Here is a 21,154-nt window from a genome sequence, read left to right on the forward strand (position 1 = left end):
ACATTAAGAAGCGAACAGGACACAGTATTAACAACAATATTTAACAAACCCAACCCCTCCCACCCCACCGAATACCTCATAATAGCTGAAGCATCTGTCAAGGTAGGCGTCGCAGCACTGCCCCAAAGGGATCAGGGCCCAACCCCATACCAAGAAGTCCCCAAAAAAACGTCACCAAACATAAATAAAGTTCTTAGATGCTGAGAGAAGAGTTATGGGGGTAGACCTCAAGTAGGCCCGTAACAAGGCAGAGATCATCCGCGCTGCAACCATTGCGATGAAAGTTCTCCAGCCGCCGTTCATGTTGGTGACAGGTCTCGCCGCTCCTCTGCTATTCTTGATTCTGAGACGCTCCAGGATTTGGAGCGGCGTCACGATCACGATTTGCGAAGTGGTTTTGCCTTAGTCTTAACCGATCGCCACGTGGTCTCTCCGGACGAGGATTCAGAATCAAATTGTGCTGGAGTATGTGGCCTGTGGCTATGCTTCTCACCCGTCCAGGCAAAGAACTCCTCCGGAGTATCGAAAAAATGAGTACGTGACTTGTAATTGACTCTCAACCTCGCTGGAAAAAACAAGGCATATTGGATCTTTAGGTGCCGCAATCTGGCTTCAGCAGATGCAAAAGACTGCCGTCATTGTTGCACCAGGCATGTATAGTCGGGGAAGATTAGGATGTGGTGAGACTCCATAGTGGAGTATGCCGGCCACCCTGGCCTGTGCAAGGACAGCCTCGCAGTCATGGAAGTTCAAGAGTCTCGCAATGATGGGCCGTGGCCGGGCCCCTGGAGATGGTTTTTGCATCAGGACACGATGCGCACACTCGATAATGAAGCACTACGACAATGCCATCTGGGGGATCCAGCTCGCGATCCAACCCGCGAAAAACTGCTTCATGTTGTTGCCTTCGCATCCCTCCGGGAAGCCTACGAATCAAAGGTTATTCCATCATGCCTTACCCTCGGCAATTTCTGCCCTGATCGCAGCCCCTTAGTAATAGATTCCAGTGAGGTAATTCGCGCCTTGAGGTATGCAGTTGTGTCCTCCACTGTGAAAATGCGTGTTTCAGCCTCAGTAATCCTATCCATCGCTTTGCGCATGTCTTGACGGATATGAGCAACATCCGATCCCACCTCTCCAATCTTAGTCTCAAGTGCCTCGCGGGACTGGGTTATTGCCGCCAGCAAGGCCGCATTGTCCGCGGCCTGGCTCGACGTCTCTGGTGCGTTTGCCCCAGGGCCCGCATAGCGATCTAAATTGCTCTGCTTCACGACTTTGCCCCTGGTCATTGTGTAGCAGGGGAGTGGGTAATGGCCCAACGATGTAGGGTAGAGTGTCACTGGGTAGGTCCGGTCACAGATCCACAGCCCCAGTAGATACATGACAGGACGTCTGATCCCCCAGTCCATAGCTGTTGGGCGGGAAGACAGGTCCAGAGGCAACCCGCATCCAAACCGCACCAGGCCTAGCCTGGCCGCTTCCACATACCGGTGCCTCTGTGCCCCCCTAATGGGTGTCACCCATCCACCTGGTTTTAATGCCGGCCCCCGTGAAATGCCGCACCCCAGAGAATGTTCCACTGGCCCTCACACTTGAGAGTCGCTCACTAGTGCCAACAGGGATCTTTAACCCAACAGGTGGCCACTCACATCAGCAGAGTCCCGGGACTTGTACAAGGGAGGGGAGGGCCCCACCTAGGGGACCTCTCTGCTGTCACAAGCAGCTGTTAACCTAGAGCCTCTCGCCGCACAGTGTCAGTATCCAGCTGGCCACATGAGAAGCGGGGGTTATATGGGGCATCACTGGGGTCCAAGGGCAAGTGCCTTATGGGGGGGAAGGAGCTTCCACCACAATATCTGTTCCAAGCTGGCTCCAATCGCACTTCGCAGACATCTAATGTCTCCCGGGGGGCACAATGCACTCACTACCTCGTTGTCAAAGCCATCAACCAGCCACCGCCATAAGGTCTCTGCCCCTGCTGCAGGGGGTCCGTATATCGATCAAGGGCCCGCGGTGCTGCCAACCGGACACAGGATCAATCCGCACACAAGGGGAACCCAGCGTTGGTCCCAGCTAGGTCCCCGCAGCGCTGCCCCCCTACCGCGGGCTGCGGCGTGCTCACCAGGCTTCCAAGATCGCAGCCAGGCCAAGGGACTCAACCTGGTCCAATCCGGTCACTGCGGAATCCCCTGATCGAAGGACACCGCCAGCGCCAATCCTATTGGCCCACCAAGCGGAGACAACCCCAGGGGCGCCCAGGGTGGCAGGGGTCCCCAAGCCACTCACCGCGATCGCCAGAGGTGGCAGGCGACTCCCAGCTCAGGTGAGTCCCTGGGCCGCAACAGCTCCGCAGCGTGCGACAGGAGGATGTCGATCTCCGGGATGCCGATCCCGATCGGTTCAACTGCTTGCCTGTTCGAATAAAACTGCCTTTTAGTCTATCTGGACTCCTGGTTTATTGTTCCATATTGGCCGACAGGTCCTTGGGTGTTATGCAGCCCGAAGGGCATCACCCTCCCCAACACCCGCTGGGGGCTTCGGCTGATGGGACAATCAAGGACCCTTTGGGGACAATGGATTGTCCACATCGTATTATAGGCGGGGATTGGGTGACAGTTTGGAGTCAGTTCCGGGGTTGCTGATCATGTTAGGATTACTATGGTACTGGTAGGACGATGTGCCTATTTGCCCCTCCTCCCCCTTTTTAGGTCTCGCCTATACAGCGCGCATGCGCTGCTTTGGAGACCTTTAGCCGTCGTTCTGCTCTTTTTCGAAGCACATACTCGTGCTTGTGGCGGCATCCACCTTGCGGGAGCGAGCAGGACTGCGCCACAAGCACGAGTATGTGCTTCCAAAAAGAGCAGACTGCGTGCGCATGCACCACTCCCGGGCTCACCTCCTGCTCCCCCTCTCTCTCGCACACAGCTCTTCCTACCGCCTGGTCGCATTCTGCCTTTTGTTTTGGTCTGCAAGACACATTCCATTATCAGCTTGACTTTCAAAAGGGAATAATTTGGGATCCAAATGATGAAAGTTAATGTCAGTCCGGGATCTCTTTGTGTGGCTTCTCGTTTTCTTGCACTTTTAATGCTCTTCCATTCACGCTTTTATTTCTTATTCTCTCTCTATTTCTTTCTTTTACCCCTTTAATCAATATACCTTTCAGTAAAAATGAAGTACAGAAGCTATCACACCTGATTCACATAAACGCAGTGATTCACAACACCTCTCTCTCTACCTCTCTCTCTCTACCTCTCTCTCTCTCTACCTCTCTCTACCTCTCTCTACACCTCTCTACCTCTCTCTCTCTCTCTCTCTCTCTACCTCTCTCTCTACCTCTCTCTACCTCTCTACTTCTCTTTGCCTCTCTACCTCTCTCTCTACCTCTCTACCTCTCTCTATCTCTCTACCTCTCTCTCTCTACCTCTCTACCTCGCTACCTCTCTACCTCTCCCTACCTCTCTACCTCTCTACCTTGCTACCACTCTCTAACTCTCTCTACCTCTCTCTCGCTACCTCTCTCTCTCTACCTCTCTCTCTACCTCTCTCTCTCCATCTCTCCATATCTCCCTCTAACTCTCTCTCTACCTTTCTCTCTCTACCTCTCTCTCTCTTCCTCACCCTCTACCACTCTCTCTACCTCTCTCTACCTCTCTCTCTACCTCTCTACACCTCTCTACCTCCCTACACCTCTCTACCTCTCTCTACCTCTCTCTAGTCAAGTCAAAAATTATGTTTATTTAGATATAATCTTTAAACACGTGCAAAGAAATAAATACAGATTTAAAATGTTCTACAGCAGTACAAAGAAATAATTTCATGTTAAAATATTCTACAACAATATTTATAGCGTTCGCACAATGAATCCGTAGTTGAAAAAAAGAACCAATAAAAACATCACTCTCTTTGGATGGTCCTACCCCTAAAAATTGTTACCAGTTATACTCAACCTTTTCTCTTAAACAAACTATATAATTCATTTATTGGACAGTTTCTAAAATTATTGCTCATGTATTGTTAAGAATCTTTGTACTACCTTTAAATAATTCCCTAGCGCAATTGCAATTTCGATAGAAGACATTTCCGTCAGGAGGTTGACCGCCTGTGACCGTGATCTTATGTCATGTTTTAAAAATATTGAACGCAGACATAATTTATGCTGTTCTATAATAGTTGTACAATCTAACAGGATGTGCACTAAGTCGCCTTTTGTGCTCAGCCTACACTTACAATCCCTTTGCTGTCCAGCATTTTTGATTTTAAATCTTTGTTTATCAACCACGGGTTAATCCCACTTGGCATTCTTAGTATCTCCTGTCTATTCCAGTTAATCGGTAAGATATCGACATAAGGAAACCAATTTTCCTTAGACCAAGCACTCATCATGTACTCTACCGATTTTTTCTTAGCCAGGTATTCCATATCATTTCTTCTGGACACTTCTTGCCCGTTAAACAGCAAATCACTCTTAGTGCAGTCTACACGTAGGGATTCTCGGCATATGACCACCTTTATACTCTCACAGGCCTGCATCAATTTCTTCCGACTCGATTTAGCCCATTTTAAATTGCTGGATTGGATCTCTCTTCTACACCATTGTGCAACTTTCTGGCCTTTTTCATTTTCCAGACGTTTCCAGAATCTAATCACTGCTATTTGTGATTGGACCCCCCCAGGCTGTTAATCCTAGTTCAGTTCTTATTGCTTGGACCATTGATGATGGGGGGAGGGACAAAAGGGATTTCAGGCATTTTCCTTCCTCCTGGTCCCAGACTCCTTTACCGTTCAAATAAAGGATCTCTGCACCATAGAGTACTTGTGGTGGTATCATTGCACTGAATGCCTTTAGCAGCGGTCAATGAGACATATCTCCGTAATCCCGGTTAAAAAATTTTAGTCCAGAAATTGATGTGTGTGCTTTAGCTTTCTGAGCTTCCAAATGCACATGCCACTTTAGGGACTTATCAAACCACATCCCTAGGTAGCGATATTCACTAACAGATTCCAATTTAAGATCTCCTAAAAACCAATTAAACTTAGTTACCTTTTTTCCAAAGCATAAAATGTTTGTTTTGTCCAAGTTTACTGTTAAAAGTTTCTTTGCACAAAATTCACTAAAAGAATTCAACTTTCTTTGGAGACCCAGTTCGGTCTGGTCTAATATTACCAGGTCATCCCCATATAAGAGGCAGGGCACCTTGTTACCATCCATTCTTGGGCTTGCACTACCCTCAACTTCTAGACAGGCAGGTAAGTCAGATAAAAATATAGAGAATTGCTGCGGGGCTAGTACGCAGCCCTGTCTCAGGCCATTTTCATGGGTATTTTTGGCGTCAATGACCCCTCTGTGTCCCTAATTACTTGTGCCCAATTACCCCGGTGTAATTCTTTTATTATAGTCAGCAGGTCTTTCGGTATATTTTTATTTATAAGGGTTTCCCAAAGGCAGTTCCGATCTACTGAATCAAACGCTGCCCGAAAGTCAACGAAACAACAGCAAAGCTTACTGTTTTGTTCCGTCGACTTTCGCGCCATTGCCCATAGTGCAAAGCAATGATCTATCATGGAATGCCCTTCTCTAAAGCCTCCCTGTTCAGTAGGTACGATTGAGAACTCATCGACCCACGCATTTAGCCTATTTAACACTATTTTTGAGAATACCTTTTTTCCTACGTCTAGGAGATTAATCAATCTATAGTTTTGTGGTGCGTCCTTGTTACCTTTTTTATGGATTGGCCTGATTACAGCGCCCTTCCAATTCATTGGCATTGCACCTTCTGCTAAGTGTCCTTGAAAAAATAGAAAGTCTCTTTCTGGGTGGCTAGAGAATTTTACATTCTGCTTTCTCTATGTCAGTATCACGGCGCCTGTTTTTGGACTTTAATGCAGATAAGTTAGCGCGCTAGTTCTTAGGCTACCCCATTCCCCTTGATAGCAAGTCCCTTCTCTGTGTCGATGCTTGTTGGTGCTACACACCTTGTCCTATTTCTATGTCTCTCGGAAGTCACTAGTTTCGCTTCTAGATGCTGCTGCAGTGTTGTCTGTAGTGCACCGATGGCGCATGGGCACGGACATGGGCATGGGGGCTGCTCGCATGATGCGGATCCCCTGGAAACCCCCGAGCGGGGTCTGGAGTTTGGTCTTTATCGCCGGATAGATCTGCAGAGGCTGGAGTGTTTGAACGAGCGGCGGGAGGGCAGCGGGAGGCTGGTGTTCAGAGCCTGGGATGAGCGAGGGGAACGGGGCAAGGTGAGAAAGTGGAAGAGGGTGGGGTGGGGTGGGGTTGGGAGGAGGGCGGCAAGCAGCATATAGTGAGAGAATAGAAGGGGAAACACGAAGGGTGAAAGGCGGGTGCCGTGGCAAGGTTTCGATTAGACCTACTGTAATGCAGGCAAAAGCAATGAAAAATGATAGTCCTGTCTCCACTCCAGTAATAAAAGTTCGCTCCTGTCACTCCTGTTTCAATGCCCCCGCTGCACGAGTGACAGGGACGTCTTTAGAGCTGGCTAGTAAAGATATACGCATGGTAAGAGGAACAGATGCAAGATAAAGGTAGGCGAATGTGGAACTTGGTAAGGCGAGGGGGAGCGAGAAAGTGGGTGGTGGTATTGGTAAACCGAGAGAGCGGTTGGTGGGAGAAGGGACAGTGGAAGGTCCGACGTGTAGGCAGAATGGTAGAACAAAATAAGGCCAACCGAGAGAGCGGTTGGTGGGAGAAGGGACAGTGGAAGGTCCGACGTGTAGGCAGAATGGTAGAACAAAATAAGGCCAAGGTTCCAGTAGTCTGGGGAAAGGAACATGAGGATACAGAACAGAGTGAGAGCAAACTCAAATTAGAGTTCAACACGCATGATAATGACAAACTGTTAGTGGTGCAATCTCTGGTGCAGCAGAGCTGGAAGAAGACCACTATTTAAATGTGCCGAATACTTAAATTGTGAGTCCCAAGAAGGAGTCTTAGAAGTAGACATGACAATACACCGTGTGCAGAATAGATATCCCTTGGTGGCATAAACCCTCCCAGTGTATGGCCACTGTGGCGGGCGCTAGCTGTGGATTGTAAGGAGCCGCAGACTCAGTGTTCTGAGAACACATACTTCTTGCAGTCATGGCTGCCGTTGTAGTGCCACACAATCAAGGCTATATGTAACCTGTCGATGGACTTATCTGCGCTTTCATGCAACGTCACGCTAAAACCTCATAAATGCTTATAACGTACTAACCGCCGGAATCTGTTAAGTTGCTTCACATACATTTCTTCATGTAAACAGATAAACACTAGACTTTACGGGAAACAAGACAAGTTGAATATTATATATACATTGTTATTTGTAATCACTATACAAGTTATTTAGTTATTGCATAATTGATTAAAATAAGTCATGCAGTTATGGTCGCTGCATGTGACGAATATATTCGTGACCAAAAGAGAGCAAACCTTTTACTGCATGGCGACAGACTTCCTGTGTGCATTCTAAACCAGCACATCGCCAAAGAACATTATTGAATATAAAAGAGCTGTGCGAAGCACTTGGATTATAAAATAAGTAAAGGAGGCCCCAGGCCTCTCCAACTTGACCAGTTTCAGATGAATAACCTTGGGGTGCTAGTTGGGGCCAAGCAAGCCTTCAGGTTTGAAATTGGGAAAGCATCATGGAGGTTGTACCTGTGTTTCACTAGCAAGATATTTCTACCTTGCTCCGTAGGACAGCCGTGAAGCAGCCAGAACTTTCTCTTTCATCTCCATACACCACTCCAAAAGTTGGTCTATTTCTACACGAAGTGAAAATCCCACATAATCGCAAACATTAAATATACGTGAACTGTCCACTTATGGTAAATGCACCCTCTTGCCGATAAAAGTCTCTTGGTGTTCTGTGTCCTGGTCAATTCACGAAGCCAACACCTATAACCTGGTCGTATATCAGTTTGAAAAAAATAGAAGTTCTTCAAATTACGAGTTTTCAAAATAGAGGTGTCACAAAAGTGGCCACCTAAGATTCGAATCTTAAACTTTGGAATCCCAGTTCAAACCACCATATTAAGCCGAATGGGTTTCTTCTAACCATAATTACTCTCCTGGGAGAATCCCAAGCACCTAGGAAAAACCTTTGGTTGTGCCCAACATTTTAAATGCCATTCTTCTGCTTATAAAAAAAAGCGATCTAGCAATCCTCTGACCAGTTCATAATAAATGCTCTGCCCAAACTGCTTGCCCTCTTCTGAACTTTGAGTTCCCATTAGATTTTAGATTAATGGCTAGGAGAGAGGGAGAGCCAATGTTTCACTTACATTGCACCATTGAGTACCTCACTGGTATTCGTCCCTCTTAAAGGTGACCAAGAGTGGTGTTATGGGTTCAAAGGGCATAAGATCCCCTCTTCTATCTGCGTGTCTAGTCTAGTAAGATGCTTTATTGAAGTGGTTCTCATTTGGCAGAATTTTTTTTTGCTATAGAAAATTTTCCCCTGCTCAAGGTATCGTCTGATTGATGTGCCTTTGTTAGAACCTTTAACTGAAAAATCCTCTTCCTACCAAAGTGCAACTTAATGTGTTTGTTTGTGTACTGTAGACTTCCTGTGTAAGAGACCATGGTTGATCCCTGTAGTGTTTGCAGCACTGCTAATAATCAATTCAGCAGTTTCCCCGCTCTTCTTCTTCAATCTGTGACCATAAGGGATGTATCCCCGGAAGCAAAGAAGGGTTTTTTTTTTAGTCATCACTTGCGAGCACATAACTTGGTTGCAAAACAAGGGGCAGGCTGTGCTCCCAAAGCCTGGATATTTACCTTTGACCAATAAAAGGGCCATAACTGGAACTTTGACCTGCACTGAAACCTTTCCGCTGTTCTGGTCTCCCTCCATGGATTAAATTCTTTATGGTAAATAAATCGCAGCAGACCTGACACCCTGGTTGAGGTCAAAGAAGAACCCCTTCCTGTCAATGCAGGGCTCTTACTAAATGAACTTACGGTCTGGGCACAGGAAAAAGCCCTAATTCCCATCAATCAAACCGGCCTTCAGGAATGCCTGGGGACCACAACAAACATCCTTGCTCTCTCTCTCTTGATAGACGCCACCAAAAACATCAACAAGCCACTATTTGTCTGCTTTATTGATTATAAAGCCGCTTTCGACAGGGGGATACTTTGGGCTAAACTTGCAAGGTGGGGAATTCCTACAAACCTCCTGAACCAGCTAATCTTGCTTCACTCTGAAACATGGGTACAAATTAAAGTGGGAGCAGGAGACAGCTTGTCTAGGAGAATACCAACTACCAAAGGGCTGAAGCAGGGTTGCGTACTGGCCCCAACCCTGTTCAACCTTTTTGTGTCAGACCTCACCATCGAGTTGGACAATTGTAATCACCATGCCCCGAACCTGGGGGGCTTAACCCTATCGAACCTCCTGTACGCAGACGACCTGCTACTTATCAGCCGTACTCCAGTCGGCCTGCAGCATTTGATAAATACCACAAGTAACTTCGCTGACAAGAACGGGCTGAGTATAAATCTTGAAAAATTGAAAGTTATGGTATTAAACCAACGGATCAACAAACGCTATCCCCGCTGGACAACAGGGGATTGGCTGCTGGAGACAGCTGAGGAATATAAGTATTTGGGTGTAATATTTGATAGGAACGGCTCATTCATCAAACAGAAAGGAACCATAAAAAGTAGAGGGATTGCACTGGGAGTTGCATTAAAAATCATCAAGCAAAAAACAACTGGCCCTAGTCTTCTTCCACTATTAGAAGTGCTTCGAGCGAGACTTTTACCTTCGATCACTTACGGTAGTGAACCAATGAGAGGAAGAGACGAGGTTACCTTGGACAATGTGGTCGCCAAGGCATTAAGAATAATATTCAATGTCCCGCAGTCCTCTTCGCAGCTCAAATAAAGTTAGAGTTTGGGCTTCAAAAGCAGCAAATTTCTCGGAAGGGTGCCTATACCAAGTGCTGGTTCAAAATAAAGAGAGCTGAGCCGGGCACACTGAACTCATACCTGTGGAAGGAAATCACAAGGAAAAACAACAGCCCAGCCATGAGTTACCTTCAATCAGGCTCCTAGCTCTACAGGACCTATGGGAATCAAGCACATCACAAAAATGTTTCAAGGCCCTGGTAAACAAATCAGTAAAGATGGCATCCCTCGCAGAAGACAAAGCTGCCCTCAGCAGGAGGGCCCATGGCTGGTTCGTAATTCAGAGTTATTCGTCGGCAAAGCCCCAACCATACCTAGGCACTGGTATTTCAAGATTCACAAAAGAAAGGTTCTTGCTTCTGAGGCTAGGAATCCTGCCCGCAAAGCGTCACCTTCCACAGTGGAAATGCATAGATACTTCAAACTGTTGTAGACTATGCGGAGACCCCAACGAGGATGCATTACATCTACTATGCATCTGCAACGGCTTGGGACTTGAACGAAGACAGCTATTAAAGCCGCACCTGATCACAAGCCAGGTACGATCATGCAGGGAGGCAGTAAAGGCCTGTTTCGAGGGCAGCAACATCCGGTTGGCCTGTAGCCTTGTCCGGTTTATGAGTGCAGCTAATGTAAAGTTAAACCAGAAAGCACTCCAACAATCTGGACTTCAACCCAGGCCCATTGGTCTCGGAGAGAAGTATAACCACATTGACCATCATGTTCTCCTCCGGCAACTCTGTCTATTACCATGGTTCTTACGCTCTCTTGCAGCCATCTCGGGCTGGCAGCCAGTACAGCGACATAAACTTCTACACACATTTTTACTACGGTGCGCAACGACCCTGGAGAGCAAGCGACATGATGAACTATACATTGTTCCATCAACTACAAGCTCTCTGTTGCCCGCTACACTCAAAAACACCTTCAAGATCTAAGTTTTCATTATTAACTTTAAAGGAATGTTGACTACACAGGCGCCCCCACTAATTGGCCCTCCGACAAATGTTGTACTTTGCACCATCTGACCCCCCCTTATTGGCTGTCTCATACACCAGTTTTTATTCCCCTGCTATTTTATGGAAATACTGTAAATTAGCAATTTTAGCATTGTTAATGAAGTCGTTCTGTTTCTTCTAATTTATGTTTTATCTGTATGCAAAGGCTTTAATTAATCATGCAATAAAGTTTTATTATTATTAGAACCCCTTCCTGTCAATTCACTTTGCTTAATATTTATACCCTCACCTCATAGTTACAAAGATAGCCCCTTGAAGAAAGTCAGACTTTCTGTGCTGGCTATGAGTTACTTTGCAATATACCGAGCCTGACATGGCCCCTCGTTGGCTTCACTCAGAAATACTTGGTGCAACACCTGAGACTTAAGTATTTCCTGGAAGGCACATATTTTATATAATCTAACACTGTTTTTGTTACTTGGTCTTTTAGTGCCTTATGTCAGAGCTTGTCTGCGGTTATGGAGCTTGCAGTGGGACAGTGCTCTTTGTGGGAAAGTCCGTGGACATGCCCTGGCCCATGGAGTAAATGTGGGGTGGAACGAGTCAATAGATATTCCTGCTAATGGTGTCCATGAAGGGGTAGAGAGATTATCCTGCAACCTGTAATCCAAACCTGTGGGAGGTTGCGGAGTGTATTGCACGGAGGATACAGGTCTTCTGATCAACCAGCTAACCCATATTAGCAGTGGAAGTGTTGCATGCCGCTTGTGGTCTTATTGGACCTTATACTGCAAGGGATGGTTATTGCCTTTTCTTGTGAGTTTGTGGGTGCTTGTGCTGGTGATGGAGGGGTTGTTTACACCCCTCGTCCAAACCCACGTTACTGTGTGGGAAATAGGGAAGTGCAGGCACGATACTGGCACATACTTGGGTGCCATACCAAGGGTGAAAATACCCTTATTCTCCTTAATTGGACAAGTCAAGAACTTACTCCATTTGATGTCCTTCATATATGCTACTTACGCGTGGGTGGAGGAACACTGAGTTTCTTGTATTGGATATGTTATTAACTCTACATCATGTTCGCATAAGTTTCATTCCCTTTAAAGTTATATCTTCTGCTTAGATTGCGCTTATCTACATGCGATTTTACTTCGGACTATCCCCAGCATTGGATTGATGAACTATTGATATCATTGTTGTTCTTTCTCAAACAATTGCCCTGAAAAAGTCCAATGTCTTGGACAAAACGCGTTGGCTGTTTCTCACTGTATATACACCTCACATCTGATCCAATCGGACTAAAGAGGAGATTTTAAACGCAGCTTCGGAAATTGAATTATACTTCTCGATTATTCAAATGTACAATTGTTTTGTGGTGCACCAAATGAACTTTGTTTAGCGTGGTTTACACTCCTATTAACACCCTTGTATTGTTTTACAGTTGTACCTAGAGCTGGCATATACGTAGCCTGTCCATAGATATTGGATTAGGTGCAGTATCTATTCACTAAGGGTACTCAATTTTTTGTGGTTCTGAACAGTATTCTTCCTGGGCCCCCTGTCCAAGGTTCACGTGTCCCTGTACCGGTGCTCTCTCTGTCTTTCTCCAGAGCCCCACTTCTCATTTATGTGCTGTATGTTTCATCACCATTGATTTTTTTTTTACACATATCCCCCGTTCATTGTTGTGATAAGTAAACAATGGAGTAAGAGTCTATGAATTGGTTCAGTGGGTTGTTCAATGGTTCGTGTGTTGGAGGCTTGTGATTCATGGTGCGCTGGTTGTGGTTAGTTTGGTGTGTTGAAGGGTGAGCAGTCGCTCGTAGTCAAGTCCAGTTACTATGTCTTCTTTCTTTTGACTGCTTACATTTGAGTACAGTCGAGCATCAGCTTTATTTTTAAAGTCCTGGTACCCCTTTTCATGAGTATCTGCTTGTATACACGTTAATTACAGAATCATAACCTTTTCATTGTTAGTATATGCACCTAGACTCAAGTATTTGTGCAGTGCATGTTGGGTATGCTGTCATCAGGTTGAGCAAGGCATTGCTGCGAATCCCCATTAACCGCAGCTGTTGTACAGCGAAAATCTTATCTGAGCTCAACAATGTTTGGGCTGCACGTTCCATCAGGGCAGTCCTAGCTGAGAAGTGAACTTAAAACCCTTAATTTCCTTGGCGCAACTATGCGAGCATATAGTTTTCAAGACAAGTGTTCTACTGTGGTGATCTTTTTAAGGTTAAGATTTGGTCTCATGAACATCAAACTCCATAGCAGAGTTCCTCTGGAATTAGGTTTTTGCGTTTCTTTATGGATACAGATTGTGAACTTTTTATTTTTAAATGTGAAACTTTCTGGATTTTCTTTCCGTTTGAAGGAAGGGGTGTTGGGATCTATTATGCTGGCACAGATGTAGCACATCAAGACCACTGCGGGAGAAGGTCTGTCACAAATCAAAATTGCCAATCCATCCAGGTCTCAGACATTACACTGAGGTTGCTGTTCTATAAGGGTTACGTTTACTTGTGCATCGCCTAGGCTAGCTGTTCGTAAACCTTTAACTTGTGTGGACTCCCGCTGAATTACTTCTGGAATCCATGGACCCCAGCCTAAACAATTTGTATGATCTGAACCTACAATACACACAAATCCAGATGCACAAACAAAATCTAACTAATGTAGATAGAAATTATGAAATATTTTATTTGTTACAAACAAAAGCTGTACATTTTTTTTAATGTTAATTGGAAGGTTGGAACTTTTATAAATTTGTTTTTATTTCTTAAAGACAAAGCAATTTGCTAGACTCCACCCCTACACAAATGCATACTTTCACTTTTTCAGTACTGCTATTACTTTAATTGGGGGCCACCAATTGTGCGTTCTCGATTCTCTGCTTTACTTACGCTGCGCTCATAAATTAGGCTAAGAATAACAAAAAAAAATTTATCCTCAAATTTCAAATTCTTCAAATTGTAAAATGTAAATAAAACTGTGTACATAAACTTTATAAATCTGCTAACATTTAATTTTGTAAACAGTGGTGCCCCCCAGTTTAAGAACCGCTTACCTAGACCTAGGTGCTGGTTCAACAGTTTTAGGTTCTGCTGGTTGCAGACCATGGGAAGATCTTGGTGAAGGCGGTCAGAGCAAAGCCACTTCTTGTAGGCCCAGCACTCTTACGGAGCTCTTGCATCTGGACCCATATTTGCAAATTGGCAAGCACACCAGGAGCAAATACTTTGACAAAGGTTGAGCACCTGCAGGACAGGTTGGTTAGCAGAAGCCTGTTGGGTGGAGTTGGCAGAAATGGCATCCAGGCCATCTCAGCCTGGCCTGGTAAACGTATGATGCGCTCGGCAAAAGGTGACGCTTTTACTAGTGCAGAATGTTTTTGCTAAACTGTTTTGACTTTGGGCGTCCTTCAGGCATCTCCTGTAAGGGAAGATCGCTAAAATAATGCAAAGAACGGTTTCACCGTGCTTGCTTTAAAGTAAACCAATCGATACTTAGCACATCATTAAATACTGACGGAACCCATTCGTACAGCAAGCCAGTGCTTCTAGGAGCTACAGGGGAATGAATGGTGATGGGAGGGAAGCAGATTAAGGTGAGGAAATTAGAGATGAACAAGATGAAGTGTGATGACAATCTAAGGGGAGCCTAAAGAGGGAACGAGAAAAACATGAAAAGGTGTAATTCAGCCACAAGTTCAGTTGGGCAAGGAGTGTAGGAGATGTGGGCCAAAGACAGCTAGCTTGGGCAATAGGGTGGTTCAGGGCAAGTTGAGAGGGATTGAGAGCAGAACTGTGTGGGAGAGGATCTTGGCATGCCATGAAATGTGGACATGGTAAAAGTGGACAGGTTAGAGGGGCCTGTGCATCAAGGCAGTGTCTCACTGGTGCGAGGGAGGCGCTAAAGAAAAAGCGCATTAGAGCAGCGTTGGAGAAGGGTAAGAATTGAGTGGAATTTCAGCGAAGGTGAGAGTGGAGTGGAGTGGAGATGGAGGCAGAGGGGCACCGTAAATGGGTGCTAGAGAGAGTGGATTAAGGGGTGAGGGAACTGGGTTGCTGGGCGAAGTGAGTGATAGATTGGCAGAGTAACATGAACTGAAGAATGGCCTGTGGCGAGAAGGGCGGGGGAGTCGAGGGTAGAGAAGGCAGTTAAAGGGAGATGGTGGGGATAGTTGGGGAGTGGGAAGCGTGACATTGTCGGCTAGATTTTTCTTTTAATGACTTCTTGTCTTTTAGTTTGTAGAAAGCGATGATGATGAAGAATTGCTATTCAACATTCCGTAAGTATTTGATTGAGACAGATTCCTGCTTCCCTTTTTTCAGCTATAATTTTTTTAATTGCAAGTAACGTACATATAAATACTTTCTTCCGTTACCAATAGGATTGCTACAGACACGGACCCAAGGATAAGTGCTAAAGTTGTTTTAATACTTCTATATTCTGTACACATCAGCAAATATTAATTACAGAAGCGCGTGTTTAATCTGGACCTTATGCATATATATATATATATATATATATATATATATATATATATATATATATATAGTCATGTGAGCAAGGTTCCAAGGAGCAGAAACGTCATGCGGCATACTCTGCTTTAACCCCTTCAGTGCTGCGTGAATTCCGCTGCGGTGCTGAAGGTTCTACAGAACCAATGGACCCATGACGGAACGGTTCCGTCATGAGCACAGGCCAACCGACGCTCATGACGGAACCGTTCCGTCATGAGCACCGAAGGGGTTAATAAAAAGTTTGAGCACCTAACTGGTCTGTGTCCAGGAAATCTTTGGCGGCTCCCTGTCTTCTGATGTGGTATTTCGGAATATATATATATATATATATATCTCACACGAAAAAGGTTGCCCTTGTGAAGCTGCCTCACAGATGGTTAGCGTAATCAAATGGTGGAATCTGTGCACGACTTGCCACAGACATCAGATCCCTTCTTGATGGCTTTACGCGTTTCGGGCTCTGTCGCCCTTGATCACAAGCCTGGAAAGCACACATGACACTTTGGCAGTTCACCTGTTTTTATTCGTAATCAATTCACACGCCCCCTGTGGGCGTTGTAAGTGTGCTAAGGATTCTGGTAAAGGTAGTCCTGCAATTAAAACCCATGTGGGCGTGCCGTTGAATGTGCTCGAAGTGTTCCAAAATAAAAGAATACCCAGTGGCGTGATTCAAATGTCTGCTCCAGACGTGCTCAGCAGTAGAATTCCCACCATAGTTCCATCTGCTCCTCGGGTGGCCCGTGTTTACAAGCCATCCTGGATCCGCTTTCATGCGGCGGGCAAGCACTACGAAGACCACCATTCCTAGCGCAAGCTAACGCCCACTGGGGCAGGTGAAGTCAGTTGATAAAGTGGTGCTGCTTGCCTTGCGTTGTAATGAACATTTTGCCTCTGAAGAAATGCAAGCAGTGCATGAAACGCGTCAGGCATTTGAATCTGTTGGCACTAATGTGCGCTACATGGTAACTGTATTTCTGCAATTAAAGCGTTATTCAAGCCTTCCTGCCGTGTGGACCTCCTAAATGGGCGAAGTTCTGTGTTTGTAATAATTCAACGGCCGGTCCCGGTCGTGGGAGAGCCCTCCGCGATGGTGTGGATTGATGCTGCTGTCAAGCGACGAGCGGCAGAAAGGGCAGGAAGGTCGCTTTGTGGATGATTTAATGGCAGTGCTAGTGTGAGCCGGACTTTGCCAGACCCACTGGGGATATGAACAATTTTCAAAAGTGTTACAACTTGCAAGCGCCTCACTCGAGGAATACCTCAGCACTACGAAGACCACCATTCCTAGCGCAAGCTAACGCCCACTGGGGCAGGGTGAAGTCAGTTGATAAAGTGGTGCTGCTTGCCTTGCGTTGTAATGAACATTTTGCCTCTGAAGAAATGCAAGCAGTGCATGAAACGCGTCAGGCATTTGAATCTGTTGGCACTAATCTGCGCTACATGGTAACTGTATTTCTGCAATTAAAGCGTTATTCAAGCCGTCCTGCCGTGTGGACCTCCTAAATGGGCGAAGTTCTGTGTTTGTAATATATATATATATATATATATATATATATATATATATATATATATATATCTCTGCTGTAGCGGCACAAGGGGACAAAGGGTAGCAGCCGTGAACTTTCTTGTGATCTGAGGCTCCCCCTATCATTTACCCGAACTGCTAGCACGGACCCACTGTTTTGCCTCACTCTCCCACGCCACCTTCCTGATTTGGCCGACACAGTGCCTTCTGGGACATGTTGTTCTACAATGGATTCAGAACTACTAAGGGTGTGTCGACAGCATTAGGGGGAGGAGTGCTGGTTGCTAGCTGATACTTTACACGGGATGGAGCCAATAGGTAAAGGACATACTACAGTGTTGGGCGCTGAGGAAGGCTGGATTGCCGAAATGCATACGCCGCCACTGAGAACATCGGAATAAACGTGCTGTTTGCCCTGAAATCCCCTTTGGCCTCTGAGTTCTTCTTTGGAGGGATTGTACCGTCATATATATATATATATATATATATATATATATATATATATATATATATATATATATATCAATGCTCTTTTGCCAGTCCCACCAAATGAGCAGCACCCGAATGCACGCTAAGGTGGCAAACCTTTTATTCAGGATACAGGCAAGTTCAGTTCGTGATATCAATCACACAGCCAACATGCGATTCGCCTTACGCGTTTCGAAAGTCTCTCCTTTCTTCCTCAGAGGCCATCGCTATGATGAATACATGCTCCGGTCTCCATTTATCACTGCCAAATCACGCCCCCAGATGGACCGGTTCCTAAACCATCGGCATTGTGGATATTGGAGTCCTGGAAAATCCAACCTCAGATGGTGCATTAATTTCTGTGAAACATTTCAAGCCCATGGATGGGCCACCACAAACTGCGCTTGCCTTCATTCCTAGTGTGTACTCCTCTTTGCGGCATTGCCGATGCTGTGTTGCGGAGCCCCCTTTACGAGCATTGATTTATGGCGGCGACCCAGCCGTCGAGCCTGCACCACCCCGTAAAGGGGGCTCCGCGACACAGCATCGGCAATGCCGCAAAGAGGAGTACACACTAGGAATGAAGGCAAGCGCAGTGTGTGGTGGCCCATTCATGGGCTTGAAATGTTTCACAGAAATTAATGCACCATCTGAGGTTGGATTTTCCAGGACTCCAATATCTACAATGCCGATGGTTAAGGAACCGGCCCATCTGGGGGCGGTATTTGGCAGTGATAAATGGAGACCGGAGCATGTATTCATCATAGCGATGGCCTCTGAGGAAGAAAGGAGAGACTTTCGAAACGCGCAAGGCGAATCGCATGTTGGCTGTGTGATTGATATCACGAAGTGAACTTGCCTGTATCCTGAATAAAAGGTTTGCCACCTTAGCGTGCATTCGGGTGCTGCTCATTTGGTGGGACTGGCAAAAGAGCATTGATTTATGGCGGCGACCCAGCCGTCGAGCCTGCACCACCCCGTAAAGGGGGCTCCGCGACACAGCATCGGCAATGCCGCAAAGAGGAGTACACACTAGGAATGAAGGCAAGCGCAGTTTGTGGTGGCCCATCCATGGGCTTGAAATGTTTCACAGAAATTAATGCACCATCTGAGGTTGGATTTTCCAGGACTCCAATATCTACAATGCCGATGGTTAAGGAACCGGCCCATCTGGGGGCGTGATTTGGCAGTGATAAATGGAGACCGGAGCATGTATTCATCATAGCGATGGCCTCTGAGGAAGAAAGGAGAGACTTTCGAAACGCGTAAGGCGATTCGCATGTTGGCTGTGTGATTGATATCACGAACTGAACGTACCTGTATCCTGAATAAAAGGTTTGCCACCTTAGCGTGCATTCGGGTGCTGCTCATTTGGTGGGACTGGCAAAAGAGCATTGATATATATATATATATATATATATATATATATATATATATATACACATATAGTGTGTGTTAAAGGAATAGTACAGTTGAACATACAAAATGGCAGTGAGGGTGTGATGCAATATTATTCGACCAAGTCATGATGGTAATAAACCTACCACAATGTTATGAATGGTGACTTGATGGAATACAGGCTTGGTTGTGTCTAATAGTGTGTGGTATATCAACGTCATTGATCTTCAGTAGGAAAGCTCCTTGGGTGCCCCAGATATCTTATGGACTAGAGTATTGGGAAGTGTCAGCTCACTCTGCTTACTCTCTTACCTACAATCATTCTCTTTCCGCCACTCTGCGAGACAGGTTTTATGAATATAGCTAGGTAACACAGCTGTGTACATGCTATGCTGGTGTCTTAGCTATTTCTAACATTTGCCCAAGGATGGGTTTTCTCTCTTTTTCCAAGAAGCATATTATGTGAAGGTAGCAAGAATGTATGTGCCCAAAATTTCTTTCTGTTGCATATGAATGAACAAGTTTGACCTTGTATTCACTAGGATCTTGGCATTGATGTAGGTGCTAGACCTGTGGTGGTCCGTCCTGCTAGACGTTTGACATTTAATTCAGTATCCATGTTAGTTGTAGTTTTGTAGTCGTCCCGAAAACCTTGGGTAGTAGGTGATGTGTACCCAAGGTCTTCAGTGGTCCTGTAGGTTTGTGCTGATCCTATATTGTATGCCCTAGGTCTGTAGTGGTCATGTATGTTCTGGATTTGGTGTTGGCATCATACACTAGGTTACACCTGTCGTGATAGCACCATTTCTGCAGTTGTATAGCCATTTGGTGCACGGTGGGTCTGTAGACTGTAGTAAAGTACCTCTTTTGACATAGTTAGCCCCCACTTTTTGCTTGGAACATGACAGGATTTCAACTGAAAGTGCACTGGTTCCCTGCTTACCCGGTTCCCGGTGACAGAGCTTTTTCCCAAAACGGTACCACAATTGGCACAACTTCTGCAACCCCTACAAGTTCCTTGTAAATGGTACCCACCTAGGGCATTTGGACTAAAGAGGGTCAACTAGGGCTGCAGTACAAATCGTGCCACCCTTGGGACCCCTCACCAAGATTATGCAAACTGCCACTGCAGGCTGCTTCTCTTGCAAAAAGAAAACTGAAGAGTCGTCATGGCACCCATCCCTGTGTGCATGCCCACAGTCACTGCATAAGGTATGGGAAAGCCACCCCTACTGCAGGTCTTTCAACCCAAAGACAGGGTTCACTATATCCTATGTGAGGACATATTTGCATGAGCAGATATGGCCCCAAACTATCTAAGTCCATTCTTTGATATTGTGAGTGCACATGGAAGCCATGGAGAGTACATGGGCTGGACACCCATCATTACGAGTTCTCCAGCACCATGATAGCTTCACTGTACCCAGGGATGTGCAATAAATAAATAAATATACACTGATGGCCAGTGATGGATTTATTAATAAATGCACACAGAGGACACCTTGGAGGTTCCCCTGAAAATCTACGAAACACTGTTGTGGTCTTTGACTAGTCTTAGCCAGCCTGACCCCACCAGACATGTTTCTGACCTCATGCGGTGACAGCCTGCGCTCTCAGAGGCCAGGGACAAAGCCTGCTCTGGGCGGAGGTGCTTCACACCTCCTCCAGGCCGTAATGGCATTCCAAGACCGGAAACTTGAAAGGTGGTGCCGCTTTTTAAATGTAACCCAGGAATCTCCAGATAATGGAGGATGATAACCCCCCTGTCCTGCTCCACATTTGGCAGAAGGACAGGGGGTAAAATTACTTAACTTAGGAGGTGGGTCCCCATTCAGGCAGCACCATCCCTAAGGTGGGGCAGGTGACGTGAAGCCCACTTTTCAGTTTCTTCCATCTTTGTTTGAGAGGGAATTAGCCAAATATGGTCAGGGTTGTGCCCACTCCCCCAAAGGAAGTGGTCACATAGAGGGTGTAGACACCCTAAAAGTAGGCTCCTACCTGTCTCCCCGTGTAAACCCCCTAAAGTTAGTATTTAGGTGTTACCCCTGGATCCTGAACTTTAGATTCGATGTACCTAAGAAGAAAATGGACAAAGAGGAGTTGCTGACCCGAGGACAGAGTACCATCTGCAGAATCTCCAAGGACTTGACCATCGTGGTGTGCTGTTTCGTTCTGCTGTTGTGAGGCCTCCAAGAACCCTGTAGCACCCTCAGCCCTTTCCCAATTGATAGAGAACTCCCTTGGAGTAGAGGTACTGCTCCCCTGCAGTCTGCAGGCTTTGAATCTGCAGAGTCTGGTTTACCGACTTGCTGTTCCCCGGCGACTCAGATGCAGCACCCAAGCAAGAAGA

The 21,154-nt window shown here is 46.0% G+C and overlaps 1 protein-coding gene across 1 annotated transcript in view; it reads left to right on the forward strand.

The window, feature by feature from the left end:
• The first annotated feature begins 6,008 nt into the window (after window positions 1-6,008).
• The window catches only part of PITHD1 (PITH domain containing 1), a 54,573-nt gene continuing 39,427 nt past the window's right edge, over window positions 6,009-21,154 (forward strand). Inside the window, exons 1-2 of the mRNA XM_078680808.1 lie at window positions 6,009-6,249; window positions 15,135-15,178. Of these exons, the coding sequence (XP_078536934.1) occupies window positions 6,055-6,249; window positions 15,135-15,178 (239 nt within the window). The 5' untranslated portion in view covers window positions 6,009-6,054. The remainder of the gene's footprint in view (window positions 6,250-15,134; window positions 15,179-21,154) is intronic.

The sequence above is a fragment of the Lissotriton helveticus genome, chromosome 3_1 (assembly GCF_964261635.1).
Source record: "Lissotriton helveticus chromosome 3_1, aLisHel1.1, whole genome shotgun sequence".
NCBI classification, from domain to species: domain Eukaryota; kingdom Metazoa; phylum Chordata; class Amphibia; order Caudata; family Salamandridae; genus Lissotriton; species Lissotriton helveticus.